This window comes from Rhinichthys klamathensis, unplaced genomic scaffold (assembly GCF_029890125.1).
Source record: "Rhinichthys klamathensis goyatoka isolate OS25496 unplaced genomic scaffold, OSU_Roscu_1.1 h1tg000095l_1, whole genome shotgun sequence".
NCBI lineage: Eukaryota > Metazoa > Chordata > Actinopteri > Cypriniformes > Leuciscidae > Rhinichthys > Rhinichthys klamathensis.
The window spans coordinates 2,469,609-2,495,996 of NW_026606634.1; the positions used below are offsets into that span (position 1 = coordinate 2,469,609).

At 39.1% G+C, this 26,388-nt stretch overlaps 1 protein-coding gene across 1 annotated transcript in view; it reads left to right on the forward strand.

Annotated features, from left to right (window-relative positions):
- The window catches only part of iars1 (isoleucyl-tRNA synthetase 1), a 126,146-nt gene that overhangs the window by 22,897 nt on the left and 76,861 nt on the right, over positions 1-26,388 (forward strand). Inside the window, exons 8-13 of the mRNA XM_056252535.1 lie at positions 5,116-5,203; positions 7,777-7,837; positions 8,942-9,037; positions 12,879-13,001; positions 15,710-15,801; positions 21,168-21,266. Of these exons, the coding sequence (XP_056108510.1) occupies positions 5,116-5,203; positions 7,777-7,837; positions 8,942-9,037; positions 12,879-13,001; positions 15,710-15,801; positions 21,168-21,266 (559 nt within the window). The remainder of the gene's footprint in view (positions 1-5,115; positions 5,204-7,776; positions 7,838-8,941; positions 9,038-12,878; positions 13,002-15,709; positions 15,802-21,167; positions 21,267-26,388) is intronic.

Sequence of the window (26,388 nt, forward strand, 5' to 3'; positions counted from 1 at the left end):
GAAACAAAAATGAAGTTATTATATACATTAATACCTGGATAACCATTAGACTACAAGCTTAATAAACATTGCCGTTCAGACGTTTGGGATCGGTAAGATTTTTAATGTTTTAATGTGTGTCACCAAGGCTGCATTTATATGATTAAAAGTACAAAAAAGCCCAGTAATATTGTTAATTAGTATGAATATTTTTAAGATTATAATTTCTATTTGAATATATAGTAGTCTTCAGTGTCACATGATCCTTCAGAAATCACTCTAATATGATGATTTGATGCTCAAGAAACATTCATTATTATTGTCAATCTCGAAAATGGTTATTATATATATTTTTTTTTTCAGGATTCTTTGATGAATAGAAAGTTCAAAAGACAAATGCAAAAGCTTTCTATTTCAGATAAATACTGTTCTTTTAAACTTTCATTTCATCAAAGAATCCTGATTTTTTTTTTTTACACAATTTGTCTCAAACCTGGTTTAATGAAACAGTCAGAGTCTCTGTATGACAGATAAAATAATTGTATTCGCTGCATTCTCGTTTTCTGCAGTGTTTTAGTGAAACCGTGTTTCTGCTACTGTCGTTAAAATAGCCGCGTCGTCCGCAGCTCTTGATGCGGCGGTTTAACCTGTTTATCGGGAGAAAGTAGGAGCGGAAAGGGCTTGAATGAAGCACTTTTAGCTCTAGATAAAAATATTATAGATTTAGCTCTGAAAGATCATTAGCATAAACAACCCTGAGGCCTGTGGTGTGTGAACCGCTCCGTCGTTCTGACGCGCTGCTCACTTTAATCTGTAGTCAAGTTTTATTTATTATAGAGAGCACAATTTTAACACAACCGTATTGATCCAAAGTGCTTTACAATACAATAAAATAAATCAATAAAAATAAAATAAAGAGAAAGGAGTAGAAAAAAAACAGAAATGGAGAAATCAAAATCATTCATATATTGCATTTAAGTATCAAAATGTATATGCATACATGTATAACGTAGAACAGCAACTCATTTAAAATACACACACAACATCACTCGAACGCAAGAGAGTAAAGATAGGTCTTTAAACTGGATTTGAAAGCATCCAGTGATGGTAATGATGTGTAATGTTGCTGTTTGAGCATAAACAACATCTGCAAAGTTACAACGCTCAAAGTTCAAAGCAAAGGGAGATATTTGCTTTTACAGAAATAGTTTTTTAAGGACTACAACAAACGGCTGTTAGGGACTACAATGAGCTAGTGACATCACTAACCCTAAAATTTACATAAGCCCCGCCCCCGGGAACATGATTTCTAGATTATCATGACAGAATATGCTAATCAATGACTAGAGGATAGTTATCTCCACATCAGCTGCATAAATTCATCAACTAACCATTCAGAAACGTCCTCTACATGTTGTCACTTCTTCTCGAGCTTTTCCATCATTGTCCGACTCCGGTTTGAACATAAAAGGCTAAAAGTTTTAGAAATTTTCAGTGCGTGTGTGTGTGAGGTAATCTAAGCTCTTGAATGTGCATGTCTCTCTGCCCTCGTTTACACTGCAGGTCTTGATGCCCAATTATGATTTGTTGCCTATATCCGATTTTTTTGACCGTCCGTTTACACGTTCTTTCAATTGTGACCCATATCCGATTCATGTGTTTACACTTGACATACTATCTGAAACATCGCGCATGTTTAAAGGGGGTTCTTGCACAGATGGACGAACGTGAAATATGCTTGATGCTAGCTTTGTGATATATGCGAAGTTCGCCAAACATCACCATGATTTTGAGGCGGAGGAGAACAAAAGTGCGATCATTGCAGCCTGAGCATATGCTTCAGTTATTGTCTGCGAGATCTCAGGACTGGTGGGAACATACAACACGATCTCATGAAAGTGCGTATATCTATACCACTATTTTATTTCTCATGCCATTTATACGCCAAAAATATTTTTTGCGTGCATGAAACACACTGTAAACCCCTTGGGTAGGATTAGGGGTGTGGAGTGCGTGCGTATTACACGCCATAAGGTGCATATCATATGCACGCAAAAACTAGTGTGTCAACGTGTGTCCACATTCCTCTCCTACGACGACACGTTTCACCTTTGCAGAGGCGCGTCGGGGTTGCTCTCTCATTAAACCGCCGAGACGGAGTCTAATGCCTCAGAAAATCTGATCTGCCTGTTTACATGACAGTCGCATTGGCACATATCTGATTTATATCGGATTTATTTCCACATATGAACGAGGCCTGAAACCGATCTCGAAATATCCGAATGCATGCGTTTTTTTTTCCTGTTTACACTGTCATAGAACACATCCGATCCGTGTCACATATGTGCAAAAAATCGGAATTGGGTCACATTTCACTGACAGTGTAAACAAGGCCTGTGTGTGTGTGTGAGGTAAAATGACACGAGCTGTTGAAGCTCCGCCCACTGTGCCGGGAGCAGCACATCATTTGCATTTAAAGGGACAGAGACAAAAATGATGCGTTTTTGCTGACCCTCAAAAAGAGACAATTTTAACATGCTATATAAAAATATCTGTGGGGCATTTTGAGCTGAAACTTCACATACACACTCTGGGGACATCAGAGACTTATTTTACATCTTGTGAAAAGGGCATTATAGCACCCCTTTAATGTCGACTCTAAATTGTATTGTTTGCCAATGCAATGAGGCAAGAACCGGGGAGATATGATCCCTTTCGTTAGTACCTGTTAACAGTCTGGCTGCTGAATTTTGGACCATCCGTAGGAACCATAAATGACGCAATATTGAATATTTGACTAACACTGCTATATATGCATTAGGGGTGTAACGCTACGCCGGAGTCACGGTTCAGTACGTGCTGTGCTTTTGGGGTCACGGTACGATACGTGTTCGGCACAACAGGAAAAGTAAACAAATCCCAAATGCTAGGTTTCTTTTAATTTATTTTGAACAGATAGAAGCAAAAAGCACAGTTTGTTCCAGGCGTGTCATTGAGTCCCTCTGAGGTAGTTGGTACAGTACAATCTTTTCGAATCTCACAATTCGATCTTTAAACTGTATTGAGACATGTCACAATGTTTTGTAACAGGATTAAAAAAAAAAAATTGTAAAAAAAATTACAATCTCCTGAAGTTGACTTCTGGAAGTAAAGCACTTTGGTCAGAAGTTGAACATTAACGCGGTGTTATTTACAAGCAGGTCATTAACAAGAGCGTATTGTGTAAAAATAGCTGATTTATGTGAGAGTGAGTGTGTGAGAGTGAGTGTGTGAGAGTGAGTGTGTGAGAGTGAGAGTGTGAGAGTGAGTGTGTGAGAGTGAGTGTGTGAGAGTGAGTGTGTGAGAGTGAGAGTGTGAGTGAGTGAGTGAGTGAGTGAGTGAGAGTGAGAGTGAGTGAGTTTGTGAGAGTGAGTGAGAGTGAGAGTGAGTGAGAGTGAGTGAGAGTGAGTGAGAGTGAGTGAGAGTGAGTGAGAGTGAGTGAGAGTGAGTGAGAGTGAGTGTGTGAGAGTGTGAGAGAGGGTGTGATTGTGTGTGATTGTGTATGTGTGTGTGTTTGTATGTTTCTCTTGGCCAGACTGAATGTGTAGTATATCACCTGACGAGTGTGTTGCACACCGAGTCCGAACTTTCCGCACGTTAAAAAAATGTGATTTTCTGCGTTTTTGAGAGGATTTGAAGCATATTGAGAGGTGTTTTGACAATTCAGAGCCACCCAATGGCGATTACGAAAAAACGCATACAGAAATAAGTGTGCAAGGAGCCTGACCCAGTTGGCGCTGTGGTTCCTGCAGTGACTGACAGGGGGCGCCGTGAGCCTGTGGAGTGACCAGCTCCTCTTCTGCTGCAGGAGAGAGACGTGCTGAATACCAATGTGTGTGTGTGTGTGTGTGATCCACATCTCTGCCCAATCATTTCCCAGCCTGCCCTGGGGAAGTGCCATGTTTTATTGATGTTTCTCTCTCCGTGTGTGTGTGTGTGTGTGTGTCGTTGTATCACAGCGGGTCCCTTCGAATCCCGTCTGAATCTGTGTGGTGTTTAGAGACGCTGCCGTGATTGACAAGCTCATATCTATATGACGCATCATCTGTGTTGCCCTTACATGTTATCTATATCCACCTTATTCCTGACCATCTTATTCCTGCGTTTTGAATTATGGGTGGCTCTTCCGGTTTGGGGAACTTCCATTCAGAAAGACTGAAACAAATCATTTCAAATCATAAGGTTGCCCTATAAATAAAGCTGATCCGTCAGTTTCCCTTCATGTTTTATATTTTTAGACATCATGAGAATAACGTAATTTTAATGTGACATCATAACAAATATATCTACTAAGGCAAGAGCTCTTTTCAGTCGCTGTATTCTTTCCATAATGATTATTATAATTTTTTCCCTTTGCATTCTGCTGTAATAGTATGAAAAAGGACAATATATATTCTGCACATTTATGGTCTGTTCTCCCGATTTAATTTACGAAATATCCCATTAATAATTCACTGGAATGCACGAAGAATCTCTAGTTTTTCTCCTCAAATCCAGGCTTGTTTTCACAGGGAAATACAATTTATAATCAGTCAAAATGACGGAAATCACTTTGATATGTTATCACGCAATGCTGAAGTAAATGAACATTTCTGATCAAGGCAACGCATGTTAAATCACACAGGTACAGTATATATTACTACAGTGATACTACACACGTGCGTTATTGCTGTGGAAAGAATCACTCTTCTGTGTTTATGGTGTTTTGAAAGAACACCATATGTTGATGCTTTTACACTTTTAAATGTCATTTTAGTGTTTGATAGTTGAAAGATGAGTAGATTCATCATCTCATTGTACCCAGTTTAAAACAAACCCTGCATTATTGCGTTCACAGAGCGAGTCTTTCTCTGATAGTTTACAGCTTAACGGAATTTACACTCATAGTTCACGCAAAGCTTCACGGAGCGCAGGAACAAGGGCTAAGACTCAGCTGGCACATCTTACCCCTACCCGATGTTTTGATCACTGCGTTTGTCTGTTGTCACGTGTAATGTGTCTCAGATAACAGCTATATAAGACACAGCTGGCACATCTTACCCCTACCCGATGTTTTGATTGCTGCGTTTGTCTGTTGTCACGTGTGGTGTGTCTCAGATAACAGCTCACAGAAGGTGTACATCATGATGGAGGCCAGACTCGTCGCCCTCTTCAAAGCTGACGCTGAATACACCATTCTGGACAGGTGAGTTTATTAGTGCAGACTCTGAACCACACGATGATGTCACTTCCTTGTTCATAAAGAAACCCCTGCGTTCTGAAGATTCTATTGGCGTGTCGTGTGAGGTAGTGTGTGAGTGTGTGTTTTAGTGAGTGAGTGAGTGTGTGTGTGAGTTTGATTTTGTGTGTGTGTGAGTGATTGGTTGCAACTGAGTGTGTGTGTGAGTATGATTGTGTGTGTGATTGTGTTTGTGTGTGAGAGTGTGAGAGTGTGATTGTGTGTGTGCGCGTGTGTGCGTGTGTGCTCGTGTGTGAGAGTGTGAGTGTGTGTGTCTGTGTGTGTGAGAGTTTGTGTGTGTGTGAGTATGATTGTGTGTGTGTGATTGTGTTTGTGTGTGAGAATGTGATTGTGTGTGTGTGTGTGTGTGTGCACGTGTGTGTGTGTGCACGTGTGTGTGTGCGCGTGTGTGAGAGAGTATGATTGTGTGAGTGTGTGAGAGTTTGTGTGTGTGTGTGAGTGTGTGAGAGTTTCTGTGTGTGTGTGAGAGTTTGTGTGTGTGTGTGTGTGTGTGTGTGTGTGTGTGTGCGCGCTCTCTGAGCAGTGTGCTGGGCTGATAACACTAAGCTGAGGTATTGTGGGATTAGTCCTGAGCCGAACTGCTATTATTGATGAGTATCTGCTCCTGATTAAAGTTCTTCAGAAGCTGATGCTGTGACTGGAATGAGAAGCAACATTAAGAAGTGCAGTGAATTGATTTCACTGCACTTCTTAATGTTTCTGTTAAAACAAGTCATTCATTTGCTCACCACACCATATTCCAAACCTCTATGATGTTTTCTTTGTGTTCCTTCCTCTGTTGAACACAAAAAAATTGAAATTATGTAGTCGGTGCTGGTCATTCTTTTACATGCAATTACAGTCAATTTAGCAGCTTCAAAAAAAGTGTTTTAAATTAAAGTGTCATTAAAGAGCATATTGCAGGTAAAAAAAAAAAATATCTAAATGAATATATAACCTTGTATGAAAATACCATATGAAAAGTTAATACAGGATTTAAAATGTTTTAAAACGACATAAGGGCACTAAATTAGTAGATAAAGGGAGCGTTTCTTGGACTGCTCGCTTTTTTTTCAACATCGCGTCATTTTACGTCACGTCAGGGAGCCTCAGCCGCGGCTCAGTGCAGAGTAGGCTGGCATTCAGTGAGAGCGGCCGTGAGTCAGTGTGTTTTCGGTAGTTTTTGTATTTTAATTTATCATCGTCATGGTAAATTATTGTGTTTGTGGAGGTTGCAAATACTCCGGCCTGTCAGGACATCGAGTCCACAGGTTTCTATAACAAGAAAAGGGACGGTGCTGTATATCTTTCGTGCCTGGTGCGGTTTGTGCAGTTGAAGAGACGGGCTTCTCTTCCGCATCGGCTTCGAGAAACGCGGTCGTGTGTAGCGTTCACTTCAGATCGGAGGATTATCATCCCGGCGATATGATGGAGTTCAACATGGGATGCCGAAGCAAGAATATTGATCGTCTTATACTGTACCAATGGCATCAAATAGTGTGATATAGGTAGTCATGCCCTAAATAGAGGCAACTTGTAATTGAAAAACAAAATTACTAGGTTGTTTAAATATTCAAATCTTTAATTTAAGTGTTTACGTTATAACCCAGGTGAAAAATATGTATTAAAAATGTAGCCTACTTGAGTATATTTCTATTGTAAAAACATACTCAAGTATAGTTTTTATACATTTAATAGTATAAATCTACCCTAAACATACTAATGTCTGCTGGCGTGATATACGATGGTAATAATCTGTACAATATTGTGAGCACAGTGTATATCGTTAGCGAACGTGTATCTATAAGCACGTCTCTCACCAAGCACCTGTCCTGTTCTCCACTGGTTCTCCTCACACCACAACTCAATTTGCCTCTGACCGTCTGTCTGACATTAGTCCTGGCCTGTCCCTGCTCTCTTGGCAGCATAACAGGCTCATAACTGTATGGCTGTAGTCCGTCATACAAGTGAGTATTTCCTTAGCGTCCGAAATGTCATTGCGATCCATTGTTTTCCTGTTGTTTGAATCGACCGCTCTCCCGCCCGTTACGTCACGCCCGCCACGCCCATTTTCAGACGCGGAAGTAAAATGTTCTCACAAAAACGACTCCAGAAGCTTCTGTAGCGTATTTATAAGTATATTTTAAAGAAAATCTAGTTCCTACATTATTTTTCTATACATTGACTCGTTGGGTCCTCTAACCTGCAAGATGCCCTTTAAAGACATTCAGACCAGTTTTGTGAGACAATGTGTGTGTTAGACGTGTGTTCTGTGGCTCTTTTCCTATTATCGCTTTAAAGCTGCTTTGAAACAATCTATTTAGTTAAAAGCACTGTACAAATGAAGGTGACTTGACTGTTCACATTAAATTAAATTCCCACTTGTTTTTCTGTGTTGATCAATCAAAGACCCTTGTAAGTGTTCATATCCGAAAAGGTCAGGGAGAGTTTTGGCCTTATGTTTCAGAATTATCCCAGTAATTCTCCCACCGCTGTGCTGTTGTAGTTCAGTGCTGATTAAGTGTGTTTTTGTTTTATAGATTTCCTGGCAAGAACCTGAAGGGCAAAAAATACAAGCCTCTTTTTGAGTACTTCATCAAGGTGAACCGAGTAATCATCTCATACTCTCACGTCTCTTTAGAGTGAACATAGATTGAGGAAATACTGACAGAATTATATTATTTTGGGGTCAGCAAACCCTCTGGTGCGGTTTATGACCAAAAAATGTGAAGAAAAAAAATATTATATATATATTTTTTTGCTTTTTTTATATATATGATAAAAAAAAAATAAAAAAAAAAATGTTCTTCATCGGAATGGTACGAAACTTGGTAAAGGTTTTGGCACTTGCTATGTGAACACAAAAACAAATAATGGACATGATTCGAACAGGTTAAATGGTTCTGAAAAAATGGTCACACCTGTGCTCCTCAATGAGCGCATTGAAAATGAATGGAGATGAATTTCCTCTAGTGGAAGCGTTTGGTACTGCAGCCGAACACGCACTCACTGAAAGCTAATTTTTTTGAGATATCAGGCTCAAATTTGTTTAGATTTATGGCTTTGATTTTCTCACAGTTTTAGAGAAAAACATGTTTTTGAAAATATACATTTCATATAAAAATTTAAAATAGTATTTTTGCTAATTTTTCGTAACAATAAATGATTTTAATTTTTTTTTAAAGTTAAACCGCCACGTGTCATCTTTGAAAAGAGATCAAACTTAAGTCTGTCGCTCTAAAGCATTCAAGATTTACGACAGTGTAAGTTGGAAATTAAATTTTCAGGTCTATACTCAAAAAGTGAATAAATGGATTATAAATACAGCGTAAATATAATTTAGTACCATAAAATCCCCTAAAAATACACAATATTAAATAAAAAACATCATAGAACTAAAATGTAGTACATTAATTTCATTGAAATAAGAAAATTAATTTCGGTCATTTTTTACCGACACGCGAAGAGCACCAAAGTTGAGACGTCTGTCAGTATCGTGTTAGTATTATAATAAAGTTTCTGACCATAAATGTTGCTCTCTTCCGCTCAATTCTGCCGTTTTAATCCATGCAATCTTTGAGTGTGTGAAGTTGCACCAAATCCACTCCTTAAAATGTCATTAGTCAGGATGATATGACACAAGTCTTTCTGTTTAAAGCTCTGCATCTGTTAATGTGATCTTGAAGAATGCTTGTCTGTCCTCAGTGTAAGGAGAGTGGGGCGTTCTCTGTGGTGGTTGATAACTACGTGCGTGATGATGATGGCACAGGAGTGGTTCATCAGGCCCCGTACTTTGGAGCTGTAAGTCACATCTATATTGTACTTGCATTCAATTGTGTGCTTCAGGGATTGTGGGTAAAATCGTGTCCTAACCAGAAGCAATGCGATAAGATTCCAGAAACAGAGTCTCTCTGCAGGCACACTGCCCTCACAATCAAATCAATCGAAAATCACAGCCAATCAGAAGAGTGTGTGGGTGGAGTCTCTGCAAGCGCACTGCACTCCCAATCAAATCAATCAAAAATCACAGCCAATCAGAAGAGTGTGTGGGTGGAGTCTCTGCAAGCGCACTGCACTCCCAATCAAATCAATCAAAAATCACAGCCAATCAAAAGAGTGTGTGGGCGGAGTCTCTGCAAGCGCACTGCACTCCCAATCAAATCAATCAAAAATCACAGCCAATCAAAAGAGTGTGTGGGTGGAGTCTCTGCAAGCGCACTGCACTCCCAATCAAATCAATCAAAAATCACAGCCAATCAAAAGAGTGTGTGGGCGGAGTCTCTGCAAGCGCACTGCACTCCCAACCAAATCAATCGAAAATCACAGCCAATCAGAAGAGTGTGTGGGCGGAGTCTCTGCAAGCACACTGCACTCCCAATCAAATCAATCAAAAGTCACAGCCAATCAGAAGAGCGTGTGGGCGGAGTCTCTGCAAGCGCACTGCACTCACATCCAAATCAATCAAAAGTCACAGCCAATCAGAAGAGCGTGTGGGCGGAGTCTCTGCAAGCGCACTGCACTCCCAACCAAATCACAGCCAATCAGAAGAGTGTGTGGGCGGAGTCTCTGCAAGCACACTGCACTCCCAATCAAATCAATCAAAAGTCACAGCCAATCAGAAGAGCGTGTGGGCGGAGTCTCTACAAGCGCACTGCACTCACATCCAAATCAATCAAAAGTCACAGCCAATCAGAAGAGTGTGTGGGCGGAGTCTCTGCAAGCGCACTGCACTCCCAACCAAATCAATCGAAAATCACAGCCAATCAGAAGAGTGTGTGGGCGGAGTCTCTGCAAGCACACTGCACTCCCAATCAAATCAATCAAAAGTCACAGCCAATCAGAAGAGCGTGTGGGCGGAGTCTCTACAAGCGCACTGCACTCCCAATCAAATCAATCAAAAGTCACAGCCAATCAGAAGAGCGTGTGGGCGGAGTCTCTGCAAGCGCACTGCACTCACAATCAAATCAATCAAAAATCACAGCCAATCAAAAGAGTGTGTGGGCGGAGTCTCTGCAAGCGCACTGCACTCCCAATCAAATCAATCGAAAATCACAGCCAATCAGAAGAGCGTGTGGGCGGAGTCTCTACAAGCACACTGCACTCCCAACCAAATCAATCAAAAGTCACAGCCAATCAGAAGAGCGTGTAGGCGGAGTCTCTGCATGCGCACTGCACTCCCAATCAAATCGATCAAAAATCACAGCCAATCAGAAGAGTGTATGGGCGGAGTCTCTGCAAGCGCACGCTCTCGCAGTGAAATCGATAAGTATAGAATGATGTTCATAAATTATTGCATGATTAAAAAAACCACTGAGTGACTGAAACTATCTTTGAATACAGGTGAATTATCCTTTGTCAGTACGCAGTACAGCTATAGAGGTCACAAAAAATTGTATTCAAACTCATATTAGATGCTTTTAACATTAAATAAAGCACATAACCAGTACCTAAGATTATCATTGTCATAGTTGATATGTTCTTGTTCCAGAAACCGTTTCTAAAATAGAATCGTTCCATATCGCCAGCTGGACAACAACTCTGATTAACGCAGAAAAGGCAGCTTTTATCACGCCTCACATCTGGTTAGGACACAGTGTAATGTTGCTTTATTGAGTAATAAAATAACAGAAGGCTCTACAATGACTATGGTAAATCGAGTTTGAATAATTACAATGATCAATAGTAATAAATTACGGTAACACTTCATTTGACATGTTACATGTACTTACTATAGTAATAACAGTAAATTATACGTAATTACATGCAACTAACCCTCAACCTAATCCTACCCTAACCCTATAGTAAGTACATGTAGTTACTTAATATTACTCAGTACTTAAATATTTAATTACACTGTAACAATGACACCTTAAAATAAAGTGTAACCTAAATTACTTCTACAGTTCTCCACGTCATATGAATTATTTTTTTTTTAATCATCCATCAATGTGGAGTTGAAATTAGCGAATTCACACTCATTCCCAACAGATCTGTGGAAAAAAGTATTTTCATTTAAATGAATTAATTTGTAAGAAAACCAAAAAGCAGATCCAAGACGCCCTTGAACAGTTCCTATCAGGACAGCTGAAGAAAGTGTTCGGGTCATTACATAAACCTTGAAGCACAGTTGAAGCGGTTTATTAAAAAGAGTGACAGGAGGAAGCCTTTGCTGAGAAACCCATATCGCATTCGGCCCGAAGGCTGGTGAGCATCTCGAGCTCGATCCCCTCTGACGAGACCGGCGTGAACCCGGGTCCGTCGTCTTCTCACAGCAGAACTCTTGAAGGTAGAAACACAAACAGATGATGCTAAAAATGAAAAAAATGCACATGAGCTGAAACGATTCATTACAGGAGAACAACCAGAACATACAGTAAAGCACACAGAGATGTCCTGCAGTGCTCATACTTCACTGCTGTAAATCAGTGTTTCTAACCTTTTTGTGGCCACGGCACGATTTTGATAAGTAAAAAATCCCACGGCACACCACTAAATAAAAACATAACGGGAACACTTTACAATGTGGTTCATTAGTTAACATTAGTTAGTGTTTTAACAAACACACGAACTAACCATGAGCAATACATTTGTTGCTGTATTTGTTATTCTTTGTTAACGTTAGTTAATAAAAATACATTGTTTGTTCATGTTAGTTCACAGTGCATTAACTAATGTTAACATGATTTTAATAAAGTATTAGTAAATGCTGAAATTAACAAAGATTAATAAATGCTGTGTAAGTGCAGTTCATTATTAGTCCATGCTAGCTAATGTAGTTTACAATAAGGTTCATTAGTTAACATTAGTTAAGTATTACCAATATAACAAAATTGCACAAACATGCATTGCTTCAAATGGCATATAAATCTAGATATTAGGCTTTATTAAAAGTAGTAATCACATTTAATGTGAAAGCTTAAGGTAGGAACACAATAAGAATGATTTTGATAAAACAACAAATTTACATATCGTCGCTGTCGGGCGGAAACCTCGTATTTAACTAAACACTCGTCGAAGTTGGTATTGCGGCTTTATATAGCTATGGTCAGACACTTGCACGTGTCATTATAATATTAACATTTTATGAAAATTGAACGTTCTTGTTTCCATTTGTTTCATTTCAAGATCTGAGGGGAATTATCCATTGTTGCTTTTACAGCTGCAAAGCTGGAGCACTAAATGATATTCAGAGTCACATTACACGCTTTTAACATTAAATAAAGCACATAAACAGCACCTGAGATTATCATTGCCACACTTTGTGTTTGTGTCGCAGAAAAATAGAAACCGTTTCTAAAATAGAATCGTCGCGGCTGGTTAGGGTAAAAACTCTGATTAACATGGAAAAGACGCCTTTTATCGCGCGTTGCAGCGTCGCGGCTGGTTAGGACATGGTGTTAGTTTAACATAATCTACAGCTGATGTCCTCGGGTTGTTTTGCATATCAGTTCTTCATGTACGTGGCTTTGAGCAGGATCGTATCATTGGGCTCATTTCTCTTGTGTGTCATATGACAGATGTTTGTTTTTCCCATTCCTAGCACAGTGCCAGTGTGTTCTGACATTGATTCATGGGAAACACTTTCATTGTGCTCTCAGAATCACAGGTTTTGAACTTCACAGAAAGTTTCCTCTGTCCACAGGATGATTACCGCGTCTGCATGGACTATAAGATCATCCAGAGAGACTCGGCTCCCATCTGCCCCGTGGACTCATCCGGTGTGTTCACCGCAGAGGTCACACACTTCGCTGGTCAGTACGTGAAGGTACGGATGCTGTCCGCATTTACACTGCAGGTCTTGATGCCCAATTCCAATTTTGTGACTATCCGATTTTTTTTCTTACATCTTCTTTTAAAAGTAACCCATATCTGATATCTTTTATAATAATGATATATTAAACCTGATTTAGATCCAAATGAGTCGAATCGAATCGCAAGCTTGTGAATCAAAATTGAACAGTGAAATTGGTCTCTGTCGTTACTGAATGTGCATTTTTGAACAAATTGTTTGAGTGAATAATTCAATGATCCATTCATAAAGAGTGCCACTTGCTTTGTTTCCAAATGAATCTGCATTCTTGAACAAATTGTTTGAGTGAATAATTCAATGATCCATTCAAAAAGAGTGCCACTTGCTTTGTTTCCAAATGAATCTGCATTCTTGAACAAATTGTTTGAGTGAATAATTCAATGATCCATTCAAAAAGAGTGCCACTTGCTTAGTTTCCAAATGAATCAGCATTCTTGAACAAATTGTTTGAGTGAATAATTCAATGATCCATTCATAAAGAGTGTCACTTGCTTAGTTTCCAAATGAATCAGCATTCTTGAACAAATTGAGTGAATAATTCAATGATCCATTCATAAAGAGTGTCACTTGCTTAGTTTCCAAATGAATCAGCATTCTTGTACAAATTGAGTGAATAATTCAATGATCCATTCATAAAGAGTGCCACTTGCTTAGTTTCCAAATGAATCAGTATTTTTAAACAAATTGGTTGAGTGAATAATTCAATGATCCATTCATAAAGAGTGTCACTTGCTTAGTTTCCAAATGAATCAGCATTCTTGAACAAATTGAGTGAATAATTCAATGATCCATTCATAAAGAGTGTCACTTGCTTAGTTTCCAAATGAATCAGCGTTTTTGAACAAATTGGTTGAGTGAATAATTCAATGATCCATTCAAAAAGACAGTCACTTGCTTAGTTTCTAAATGAATCAGCATTTTTGAACAAATTGTTTGAGTGAATAATTCAATGATCCATTCATAAAGAGTGTCACTTGCTTGGTTTCGAAATGAATCAGTATTTTTAAACAAATTGGTTGAGTGAATAATTCAATGATCCATTCAAAAAGAGTCTCACTTCCTTAGTTTCCAAATGAATCAGCATGTTTGAACATATGGAAGGCAGTGCTGTAGTTCAGCCAGTCACAACGCTCACTTTTCACTATCCAATCAACAACTCTGTTTCTTGGTCAATAGCCATTTCGCTCAGAAATGTATCAGTAATATAAAATGGTAAATCGGGTTGCATCTTCAGTTTCATGCAGCTGTGGAACTGGTCTCTGGCAGTGAAGTGTTCAGCTGAGGAGACTTGTGCAGTCCAGCACTCAGAGGAGCAGTTAAGCTCCACACAGTTGAAAAAGCTCTTTAAGGAAACTCCTAGTCTCCAGCGTGACGTTCAGCGGGTGTGTGGGTGTGATTGGGTGACAGAGGGACTATGGGAGCGCTGATGTCAGCAGTTTAGCCCAGAGCTAGACGACTGACAGAGAAACAGAGCTCTATTTCCTGAGAATAACTTTCCTTACAGTTCTGCTCTGTCATTTTGTATTTCGGCACTCATAGTCAGTTTCTCTTGCCTCATTACCGCGCTCACACATCCCTGCGGTGTCTGTGAATTAGAGCCGATAGAGACGCACTCCCTGACAGTTTGGGAATATTGAATCAGGGTGCAAATTACTGGTGGGTTTGCTAATTTACACTTTTTAGGGTCTGAAACCTTATGTAGGTTATGCAAAACAATAGTTCACCCAGAAATAACTATGCATGTTCTGTTATCTTTTACTCCCTCATTAAGGTATTATTTCAGTTATAGGAAAATATCAGTGAATAGCAGAGTAGGATGCAAGAAATAAATATAAAGTTAAGTTTTGTTGTTTTATTTAGGTCCCCCTGTGGTGAAAATCAAGTTTTTAATGTGGTGTTTTTAATATGGTTTAAGACACACCATGTGTAAATTCATAAGTCGCATTGCTGAGTATTTTCTCCTTAAAACGGCAGTGAACCAAAGACAGTCTCAAAAACACGGTTTGAAATGAGGCAAGGGTGTCGAGTTACATTCAAGCTATTTTAAGGCATAAATAATTTTTTTTTCAAGGACAAAACATTTAAATATGTCATTATGGTGATCAAAGATGATTTTTAAGAGGTAAAATTAATGACTACACAGGGACTTTAAATTAAATATCTCAGGATTTGTGCTTCTAATGTGTTTAAAAATTCTCATGGGAATTCAACGTGAAGCCTTCATTGAATCTGCCAGACCGTTCCTGGCGATTGATAAATGAGTTGTGAGTCTTGTAAACACTGGTGTGGTTTCATGTAAGACCTCACAGGTGAAAGTTTTCTACAGGAGGAATTCAGATACCCTTCAAAAGGCCTCACAGGTTAAGAAAAGGCTCTTATAATCGATTATGCATGAGACAGGAAGCCAATTCAGCTGCAAGGACACACTGGGCATGTTTCCATTAAAGTGAATTAATATGACTTTTGTTGAAAGGCAGTCATTGAAACGTGCAGGAGTTTCATGCATTTGTACAGCTGGCGTCGAGCCCGGCTGCAGATAAAGCCATAAAGCGAGGCCTGTATCTGCAGCCAGAGAAAAGCTGTATTCTTTAATTGTCACACTTTGTCTGCTTTTATCCACTGCATGCTTCAAGACTTTGTTCCTCTGTCCTCAATGCTTTCAGGATGCAGACAAAAACATCATCAAGTGGCTGAAGGAGAACGGGCGTCTGGTGAACGCCAGCTCTTTCAAGCACAGCTACCCTTTCTGCTGGAGGTTTGTGATTTCATTTACTCTGCTCACATTTAACATTACTCAACACATTTCTGCAGGTGACATCCAGTTATTTCCATTGAAATTGAGCAGTTTGTCTAAGAGCCAAGAATATTCATAATATACAGTATTGGCTGGCAGTTAGGGCTGTCAATCTTCCTCTATAATACTATTCGAATTCCATTCCTTATTTTATTTAATATTCGAATAATATTCGAATATTAAATGCTCAAATTCATCCTATTATTTACGACATTACTCAGGCTTATGGATCGCCAATGCCCCATAGCATGTGGTTGTTGTTACACGTTCTGTCTACTAGAGGAATATCTAACATTACAATAAACATTTTATTCGTGCTGAATGTGGTTGAAGCGCTACCGATGGTTTTCGGCTATTATCTCCGCTAAAACACCACCAAAAATTCTGAAACTTATATCGTTCTTTTCAGTTCGACTAGACGGTTCCAGCGAGTTTGGTGCTCGCCGAATCCGTTGAGTTTTCACCAAGATATTTGCGCTTCACGGGCGCTTTTTTACGTTGTTAAACATTTACCATTTTTGACAGTATTGTTATGATGATACAGCGTGGATAACGTGCACAATTGTGTTACGATTCAAAAACGTTATTGTTCATCAGACGAAACAAAAGCATTTCATTTTCACATGTGTGTAAGTCAAGGTGGCGAGAAAGGCAAGATTCCATGAATGGGAATAGGAGCAGGCTTCACTCAATGATTAAACTTAAACTTTAAGAATGCTGGCCTGATGATTAGAATATATAACGTTAAACAGGAAAGAGGCCGCACTCATAAATTGTTTTATTTGCACAAACGCGTTTCGGCGCGTGCCTTCTTGAAAAGCGTACCTTCTTGAAACGCGTTTGTGCAAATAAAACAATTTATGCATAGTGCGGCCTCTTTCCTGTCTATATATATATAAAAAAATGAAAATATACATAAAAAAAAACAATATTCGAATAGTAACTTCAGCATTCGAATAGTATTGATTTTTTTAATATTCGAATTATATTCGAATTTCGGAAATCGTTCCAACAGCCCTACTGGCAGTGTATATTATGAATATCATTGGCTCTTTGACAAATTGTTTTTGCTCCTCTTTTGTAAGTCGCTTTGAATAAAAACGTCTGTTAAATGCATAATGCAATAAAAAAAGAGTGCTAACTCCAAAAAATGAGTTAATTAACGATTAATCGCATCCAAAATAAAAGTGTGTTTTATTTATTTATTTAAGAAAAATGTTTTATTTATATATAAATTATGTATAAATATATATACAGCATGCAAATAATTCTTAAATATATACATGCATATGTCTGTATTTATATATACAAAATAATTATACACATTAAACTTGCATATATTATGTAAACACACACTTTTATTTTGGATGCGATTAATCACATAATAAGGGCTGTCTGTTTAATAAGTTAATGTGAGTCATTATTATTGTTTAGCAGGGCTGATGAACCAATAGTGATCTTAAATCCCAAGCTTCAGTCTTTTAGTCTGTGCTGTTTTCAGTTTATGAATGGAAAAGCTTCACTAAACATAATTTGCCTGTCAATAATCACCATAAGTTTTGAGCTTTGATAATTTTGGCAAGTCTCGGCTTTCAAATTCTGTCGGTTTTATAATAAAATTAAAGCATTAAATGTGGTTTTGCGCTCTATAATGTGGCGTGACAGTTCAAGCGGCTCATGAACCGATTATCTCTTCCTCTTTACTACTGGTTACAGCACCAAATAAACATCAATGAACATCAGAAAGTGTTGAAAGATACAAAACAACTTACTGAAATCAATCATGTCTCATGCAATCGATCAACACGTGTTTCAACCGCGGAAAGACGTCAATAAAACAGCTTGAGGGACACTTCACATAACCTCAGAAAAGCCATTCAGTCAGAGCCGATCCTGACCTCCCTGGGGCCCTAAGTTATGGGGCCCTCCTACCTAACCCATGAGCCATGTAAACCATTTGCCATCGCCACACAGTCACACCTGACACCCCAGTTCTCCCACTACAATCCTCCCTCGTTTAGTTTGTACTAATGAAAATGTAATTCCTGATATCAGAAATAGACATATTTTATATTAAGATCAATAATTCACATTTTAAATAGTACAAATTTAATTTTTGATATAAAAAATGCATCCTGTGAATTAATAAAAGCTCAAATGGCTTGCCATTGCATGTCACTGTGTTTTAAATGATAAAAGCAATAATTGATACTTGATGGTTATTATTTACTGATGGATGCATCCATATTGACCAGTATGTCCAGCCAATCAACATTTTAAATGCGATATAGTCAATGTCAATAGATTGCTTTCCATCTTGCTTTATTGCAGAGTTGTAACTAAAAACTGACTGGGAGACTAGATAATCATTGTCTTGTTTGAAAAGTATGAGCGCCTAATGAGGAGTGCCATCACGCCCATATTGTACTGGTAACTGGTCCCCATAGATGTTTTACTGGAAAGTGCGTGTTTCATTTCGTGCACGCGCATATGCACTCATGTTAATGCGCGACACGGTTATCTTTTCCGAGCTGCAGTTTATAAACAAACACCGTTGTCCGTTGCCCTTTGTATTATCAAACGTAATCTCATGAAAGTGCGTATCTATACCACGAATTTAATTTCTCGTGCTATTCATACGCCAAAAATGTTTTTTGCGCGCATATGCTACGCACAGTAAATCTCTTAGGTAGGATTATGGGTGTGGAGTGCGTGCATATTACATGCCAAAAAGTGCGTATCATATGCACGCGAAACCTGCGTAGGCTATATGCACGCAAAAACTATTTTTGGCGCATAAATGGCACGAGAAATTAAATTCGTGGTATAGATACGCGCTTTTAAATTCACTCACATGGTGTTTTTCTCAGTCTCTTTTCATGACCAGAAGGATAGTTCCGCTTAATTATCTCGTCGATGTTGTAAACTTTGATTGACGCGCTTTGACACGAGGGGAGGCGGGGCCTTGAGTTATTTACGGGGCCCTACGCAACTTGCGTAGTGTGCGTATAGGGAGGATCGGCTCTGCATTCAGTGACCATAAACTCGATAGTTAGCTAGAACAATAACTCGAGAGGAGCATTTTGATAAATATATGCACTATATTATATAGTCGTTATAATATTACTTATCCTATTCTTCAATATTTAATGTATGTTTGAATAAATCGGTCATGAAAATAGCTGGCATTTATTAAGTTATTATAACATTATTATACAAACTTCCTTATGTATAATTGAAATATTTGTATACAATAGTAATGAACCGACCGACGGGGTTCCCTGTATAGTTTACATCATTTAGGAGAGATTGTTATCCGGGAAAATTTGTCATGTAAATGAATCGATATTGAATCGGATTTGAATTAAATTGAATTAAAAATGGAAATGGAAAATAGTTTTTCCTGTAATTTACTTTGTTAATCTATTAACCACTATCAGCTGTTTGGTTCTGCTGACCACCCAAATCACTTAGCATAAATCCAGAGAACTTGACTATTGTCGAAGGTTTTTTTTTTCCCTCATTGCCCAACCTGTGGGAGGGGACCTCGCAGTTCTGTGCCCTCTTCTGGACGGGGGAAAGTTAAATCGATAGCGTGGCCTATAGAGAGGCCTGGAGCATTAGCATATGGTGCTCAATACGGACCCTGCTTCTTCAGCACTTCACATGACCGTGAGTCTGCCGGCAGAGGTCACAGCCTCATTAACCCATCTCAAGAAGGGAAAGTCATGCAACGCTTACGCCATCAATAAATCACTCTCATATTGACTCTTATGAGCTCTGCCCATCCTGTCACATTATGGATATTGAAGGGGTTTGTCCGTGTAAATGGGCAGCAGATATTGACGCTCGATCAGGAGAGATTCAGAATGCTAATGCTGAGTCTCACAGAGGTCAAAGATGTTTCTCATCTGTTATCTTTAGCCCCTTTCACACATACAGCCTTTACTGGTAAATTACCGGTAAACAGATCATGTGTGAACAGGACCTTTTCAAATATACCAGTAAATTGGTTCCTGCAATTTACCAGTAAGGGAAGTTGTAACATTACCGGTATATGCGCTTTGTGAACGCGGAATGAAGATTACCGGTATTTTGCACGTACGAGGTCAGAACGCGCAAGAAGTGATTTGGGCCAATCAGGCAACGGCCCTGGGACATTCATAAAATGATGATGCAGATGACGCGTTTACTCATCACTGTTTACAAATGTCTTCAAATTGGAGTGATACCGAAACTAAAGCGCTTCTCCTCGTCCGGGCGGATGAAGAGATTTGTCAACAACAGTTAGTGATACTGTCACGTATGATAAAATAACAAGGCTTCTTCAGCAACAAGGCATAAACCTCCAGTTAATGACATCATCACCGAGTTTACCGGTATTTTGGAACTGATGTGTGAATATGGTCTGTTACCGGTAAAGTCGTTCTGGGAATTTACGGTACGGTAATTTACTGGGATTGCTGTGTGAAAGGGGCTATAGACTGCTGTCAGAAAAACAACATAGCATGAAACCAGCAGAGAACAGAGACCGGTTTCACTTTTAGCTCATCATTCAGTAAAGCTCAACCAACAGAAGATACTTTCATCTGGTCTTGGTTAGCTGGTTAACGTAACACAACCTCTGACTCGAGGAACAAGCTAAATAGTAGATTAAAACCTGTTGATTGATCATTGCATTAATGGCCAGAATAAATATCATTCTAGAAACTGTCAAATTAATCATTTTTAAAATAATTGTTAGGTACAAGTAGAAAGTAGGGATCCAGCACTCTGATATCTTGAGTTGCTTTTGTCGCTTTTTAAACCGTTCGGCTAGCGGTCAGACATGACTAATCCAAATTCAGTACTGTGTGCTAATCATAGTCATTACTGCTCAGCTCCTAAAATAGACACCAATGCCCTTTTAGATATTAACTGAAAGACCGTGTACATTATTCCCCTTAGCATTGAATAATTGAATCGCAACAATGGTTCAATTTACATAGTGATTCATTATTTATATGATATATAATATATGGCATTTTGTATTTTGGAAGATACTCAAAGCAAAACCAATTTATCATTCTATAATTATAATAAAAATTTTTTTGAATAGTTTAACTTTTAAAATGATTAATCACATAGAGGTTTCTTCATTATCACTGAAACACAGTATGTTTATGAAGAAAAATGACTGAAAAACTTTACTTCTAGAGCAATGTTCTATAGGTTTCCCAAACAATTTTACCATGCCTTCCCTTCTGCCATTGTTTGGTAGTCCTGCCATATGAAGCTTGCACATTTATTGCATCTTTTATTATTGAAAAAAACCCTTTATTTTGCAGGTCGGACACGCCGCTGATCTATAAAGCAGTGCCCAGCTGGTTTGTGAGGGTGGAACACATGGTGGAGAAACTTCTGGACAACAACAGCAAATGCTACTGGTACAGTGAATCTGGCATCTATAGACCAGTATGACCTAAATATATATATGCATGACTGGACAAACTCTTTTATCGAAGTTTGGTTGCCATTTCCTCATACCTTTTAATAGGATATTCAGTCTCTTGATGACGTGTGATATGGTGCTTTGTGAGAACTGCATAGCAAGTGCTTGTCTTTTTCTGAGATGCAGTTTCAAAGTCATTTTAGTTAGTTTTGTGTGACTCGTTGTTAAATTCCTTGAAGCCTTTTCTTCTGAATTTTCAGATTTTCAAAAAAAAAAAAAAGGTGCTCTTTCACACTCATCCTTTGATCTCACTGAATTTGTCCAGGTTTCATCTACAGTCCATCATGGCAAAAAGCTTTTCAAAGAGTTTTTGTCCGTCAGATCTTTTGTCAGAAAGGACCCAAAGATTCACGTTGACTAATTAGCCTTTATCTCCTGAATGCAAAGTTCAGTCTGCATGAAACTTGGTACACTTTCAAAAGAGGATGTTTTAAGGATATGCACCAATTTTACATCCAATTCTGGCTATATTTGGCACTGTAACTGAAATATATTCAAACTCCGCAATTGTTTGGTGAAGATAATGGAAATTTGCCACATGCACATGACAGCTGTGTTCTGTTGCGGTCATTCACTCTTATTTTACACTGTTTCTCGGACCCTGGTAATTGCCACTTGCAACTATATTTGAAAGTAAAAGTGTCATCTTTAATATATGCGCATAATCTACAGCCTCCTGCGTAAAACAATAACTGGACGAGAAAGGCTGAATGTGGATGTTTTAGTGTACACTGGCAGCTGCTCAGTGCTCTACAGAGACGCTGTGGTGTAACTGATGTTTGGGCCAAAGCACAGGTGTTTGGCAGTATATGTGTGTATCAGAGCCGATCTGCTGTAATGTGACTATCACACCAAGTCTCTGTGCTGCAGATGAAATGCAGAAAAGGCCATAATGGCAGAAGATTTCAGCAAGGTGCTTTGGGTTTATGTGGTTTAGTGCGCCCACAGCATAATAAAATCACATATATCTGCATGATTTATATGGTTGAACTGTTCTGTGTCCAGATCTGAGATTTGTGATGGGTTGGGGCGATGCTGTATGTCAGGGTCTCTCTCTCTCTCTCTCTCTCTCTCTCTCTCTCTCTCTCTCTCTCTCTCTCTCTCTCTCTCTCTCTCTCTCTCTCTCTTTAAATATTTATATAAACAATAAATAACAAGAAAAATAATTATGACAAAAAATACCTTTGTACAAAAAACAACAACACCACCTTTGTACATTTGTACCTACATTCAGACATGTTAAGTTGTCTCTCTCTCTCTCTCTCTCTCTCTCTCTCTCTCTCTCTCTCTCTCTCTCTCTCTCTCTCTCTCTCTCTCTCTCTCTCTCTCTCTCTCTCTCTCTCTCTCTCTTTTTTCTGTGGCTTGTGTAATTGTACTTTTCAGTTTAATGTTGTCTTATGTTTAAGATTGTGGAAAAAGTACATCTTTATTGGAGCTGAAACAACATGAGGGTAACAGAAGAATGACACAATTTCTTTCACCCATTATTTCATCAAACATACTTTTTTTAGCATCAGTCCCAAGATGCCATACAGACTGAAGTGCCTTCGCATACCTGTCCTGATTTGACCCTAGTTGCAGCATGCTAACAGTCTAACGCACATTTCTTCTGTTGACTTATTAACTAGTCCTGCAAATCCAGCCCATCACAGTGTCCTTAAATTCTACATTTAGTTCATAGATGAGAGAGCATAGGAGAAGAGAAAAATCATTAAATTGATAAAGTGGGTGTTGAGATGGAGCTTAAATAGAAATGCCTCTTCCCGATGAGAATTGATGAAGTCAGTGGTGTCCTGATGAAAGCTTTCTCTCTGTGCCGTGTCTTGAAGAAGGGCATCCCAGGAGGACATTTAACCTTTCTTTATTAAGGGATGGATTATTTTAAGTTGTTAGTTTTGTTTTTCTTTTCCAAGAAAGAGGATAACAACAATTAAAAAGTCTGTCCTACTTGTGTGGCATAAAATCAGTGAGCACTAACCCTTTACACAGAAATTAGTTTTGCGTATATATATATATATATATATATATATATACACTCACCGGCCACTTTATTAGGTACACCTGTCCAACTGCTCGTTAACACTTAATTTCTAAGCAGCCAATCACATGGCGGCAACTCAGTGCATTTAGGCATGTAGACATGGTCAAGACAATCTCCTGCAGTTCAAACCGAGCATCAGTATGGGGAAGAAAGTTGATTTGAGTGACTTTGAACGTGGCATGATTGTTGGTGCCAGAAGGGCTGGTCTGAGTATTTCAGAAACTGCTAATCTACTGGGATTTTCACGCACAACCATCTCTAGGGTTTACAGAGAATGGTCCGAAAAAGAAAAAACATCCAGTGAGCGGCAGTTCTGTGGGCAGAAATGCCTTGTTGATGCCAGAGGTCAGAGGAGAATGGCCAGACTGGTTCGAGCTGATAGAAGGGCAACAGTGACTGAAATAACCACTCGTTACAACCGAGGTATGCAGCAAAGCATTTGTGAAGCCACAACACGCACAACTTTGAGGCGAATGGGCTACAACAGCAGAAGACTCCACCGGGTACCACTCATCTCCACTACAAATAGGAAAGAGGCTACAATTTGCAAGAGCTCACCAAAATTGAACAGTTGAAGACTGGAAAAATGTTGCCTGGTCTGATGAGTCTCGATTTCTGTTGAGACATTCAGATGTTAGAGTCAGAATTTGGCGTAAACAGAATGAGAACATGGAACCATCATGCCTTGTTACCACTGTGCAGGCTGGTGGTGGTGGTGTAATGGTGTGGGGGATGTTTTCCTGGCACACTTTAGGCCCCTTAGTGCCAATTGGGCATCGTTTAAATGCCACGGCCTACCTGAGCATTGTTTCTGACCATGTCCATCCCTTTATGGCCACCATGTACCCATCCTCTGATGGCTACTTCCACCATGTCACAAAGCTCTAATCATTTCAAATTGGTTTCTTGAACATGACAATGAGTTCACTGTACTAAAATGGCCTCCACAGTCACCAGATCTCAACCCAATAGAGCATCTTTGGGATGTGGTGGAACGGGAGATTCGCATCATGGATGTGCAGCCGACAAATCTGCGGCAACTGTGTGATGCCATCATGTCAATATGGACCAAACTCCCTGAGGAATGCTTCCAGCACCTTGTTGAATCTATGCCACGAAGAATTGAGGCAGTTCTGAAGGCAAAAGGGGGTCCAACCCGTTACTAGCATGGGGTACCTAATAAAGTGGCCGGTGAGTGTATATCCCAATGCTTAAAAGCTTTAATGTAGTCAATCATAAGATTCTCACTAACAGACCTGCAAGGTTTTTTATGGATGGTTTTAAATCCTACTTGTTAAAATAGACATTTTGTTGCTGTAGGTAATAAATCTTTAAAACAAAATGGCCATTTCTTGTAGCGTCCCACAAGGTTCGATTTTAGGACCGCTGTTGTTCTTGTTTTAAGTTACCTTTACAATGATATTTTTTTATAGCTATGCAGATAAAGCACATCTATGTCTATTCTGTCTGTAGATCAGTACTACTTGTATGCTGGGCAACTTGTATTAAAGCCATAACAAATGTAAATATGAGTCTAAACAGTGAAATCACCAGGCTGTAGTTTTAAGCATGAACTGTTAGACTGTCTTCGAGCACCAGATTACAGTACGTCCTTTCTGAGACATTCAACAACCCGACAGTAGGTGAAAAGCATCGACCAACGCCAACACGTGGTGTAACACACTGTTCCGACAAAGTGTCTGTTGCAGTTGTTCGGTGTCTGGCGGTGCAGTGTGAATCGGGCTTATAACTAGGGGTGTAACGATACACAAACCTGACGGTTCGGTTCGTCCTACGGTTTTGAGGTCTCGGTTCGGTTCGGTTCATTTCGGTGGGGTGGGGGGGTTTAGAAAGCTAAAATTGCTTTTATTTTTTATTAAACAGTGCTTTAATGAACAAATTGTGTCCTTGTCTTTAAATTAATTCAATTACAAGTAAACGTTTCTCAAGGATAACAAAATTATCTGCTAAGCTGTAAACTACAGCCCTTACTTGCACATTACTGAATTAAAGCTTAACAACAGAGCCTAGACTTTTAGGCTAAATGATAATAATCAACACTCAAATAACAAATTGTATGAAAACATGTAAACTGCACATAAGGCAATTTTTGCATTAACATGTTTTTACTCTAATTTGTTATTGTTATATAATAATTTACACAGTTGCTGTTATTTTCATGACAACTATTTAAAACATACATTAAATAATCAAGATATCATAAACAGGTTAAGTAAAATATTATATATAGGCTAATATATAGCATTTATTTAGTGAAAGAGTAAGCAAACCAGCAAGCTGTGGACACTGAATGACTTGCCTGAGGTAAATATAAAGCTATGTGAAAAACTAAGCGTTTTATTGACGTATTTCCGCTGTTGAAACACTGATTGAGAAACTTACACGAGTTATGATGCCTTTCAGTAAGTATACTGTATCTTTCAACATACCTTCGGGTGTCCATTCATGTTTATTCTGTAACTGAGGAAGAGATGATCGCGCTCCGCGCTGCCGCATGCATACAGTGATATCTGTCACGCCACATCTAAGAGCGCCAAAACGGCATTTATTGTTTGCATTTCGTGATCAAATAGACATAATTTGAAAGATTACAGCTTGCTTATTATCAAAAGTAACAAAACACTGAGCTTATTGCGATTATATGTGGTTAATGGTGGTTAGGCAACAGCCCTGTATTCGTTGTGTACACATAACACATGAGGTGTAATGAGCCGGGGCTGGGCGGGGCAGCAGGGGGCGGGGCGTGTTCGGTTCGCCATGAGAGTATCGCGATACGTATCGTGGGTGGTGTATCGCGGTTTTTCGGTTCGGTTGAAATATCGTTACACCCAGGGGCGTTGCTAGACATTAAGCTCTACTGGGGCACAGGCCCCCCATTGTTTGTCTGAGATAGCAAGCGTAACTAAGGAGGGCGGGGCTTACCGATAGATAAATTAAATTTGTTTGTTTGTTTCAAAAACACTATGCTGGGTAGAGTAACTTAGGGGGGTTCGGG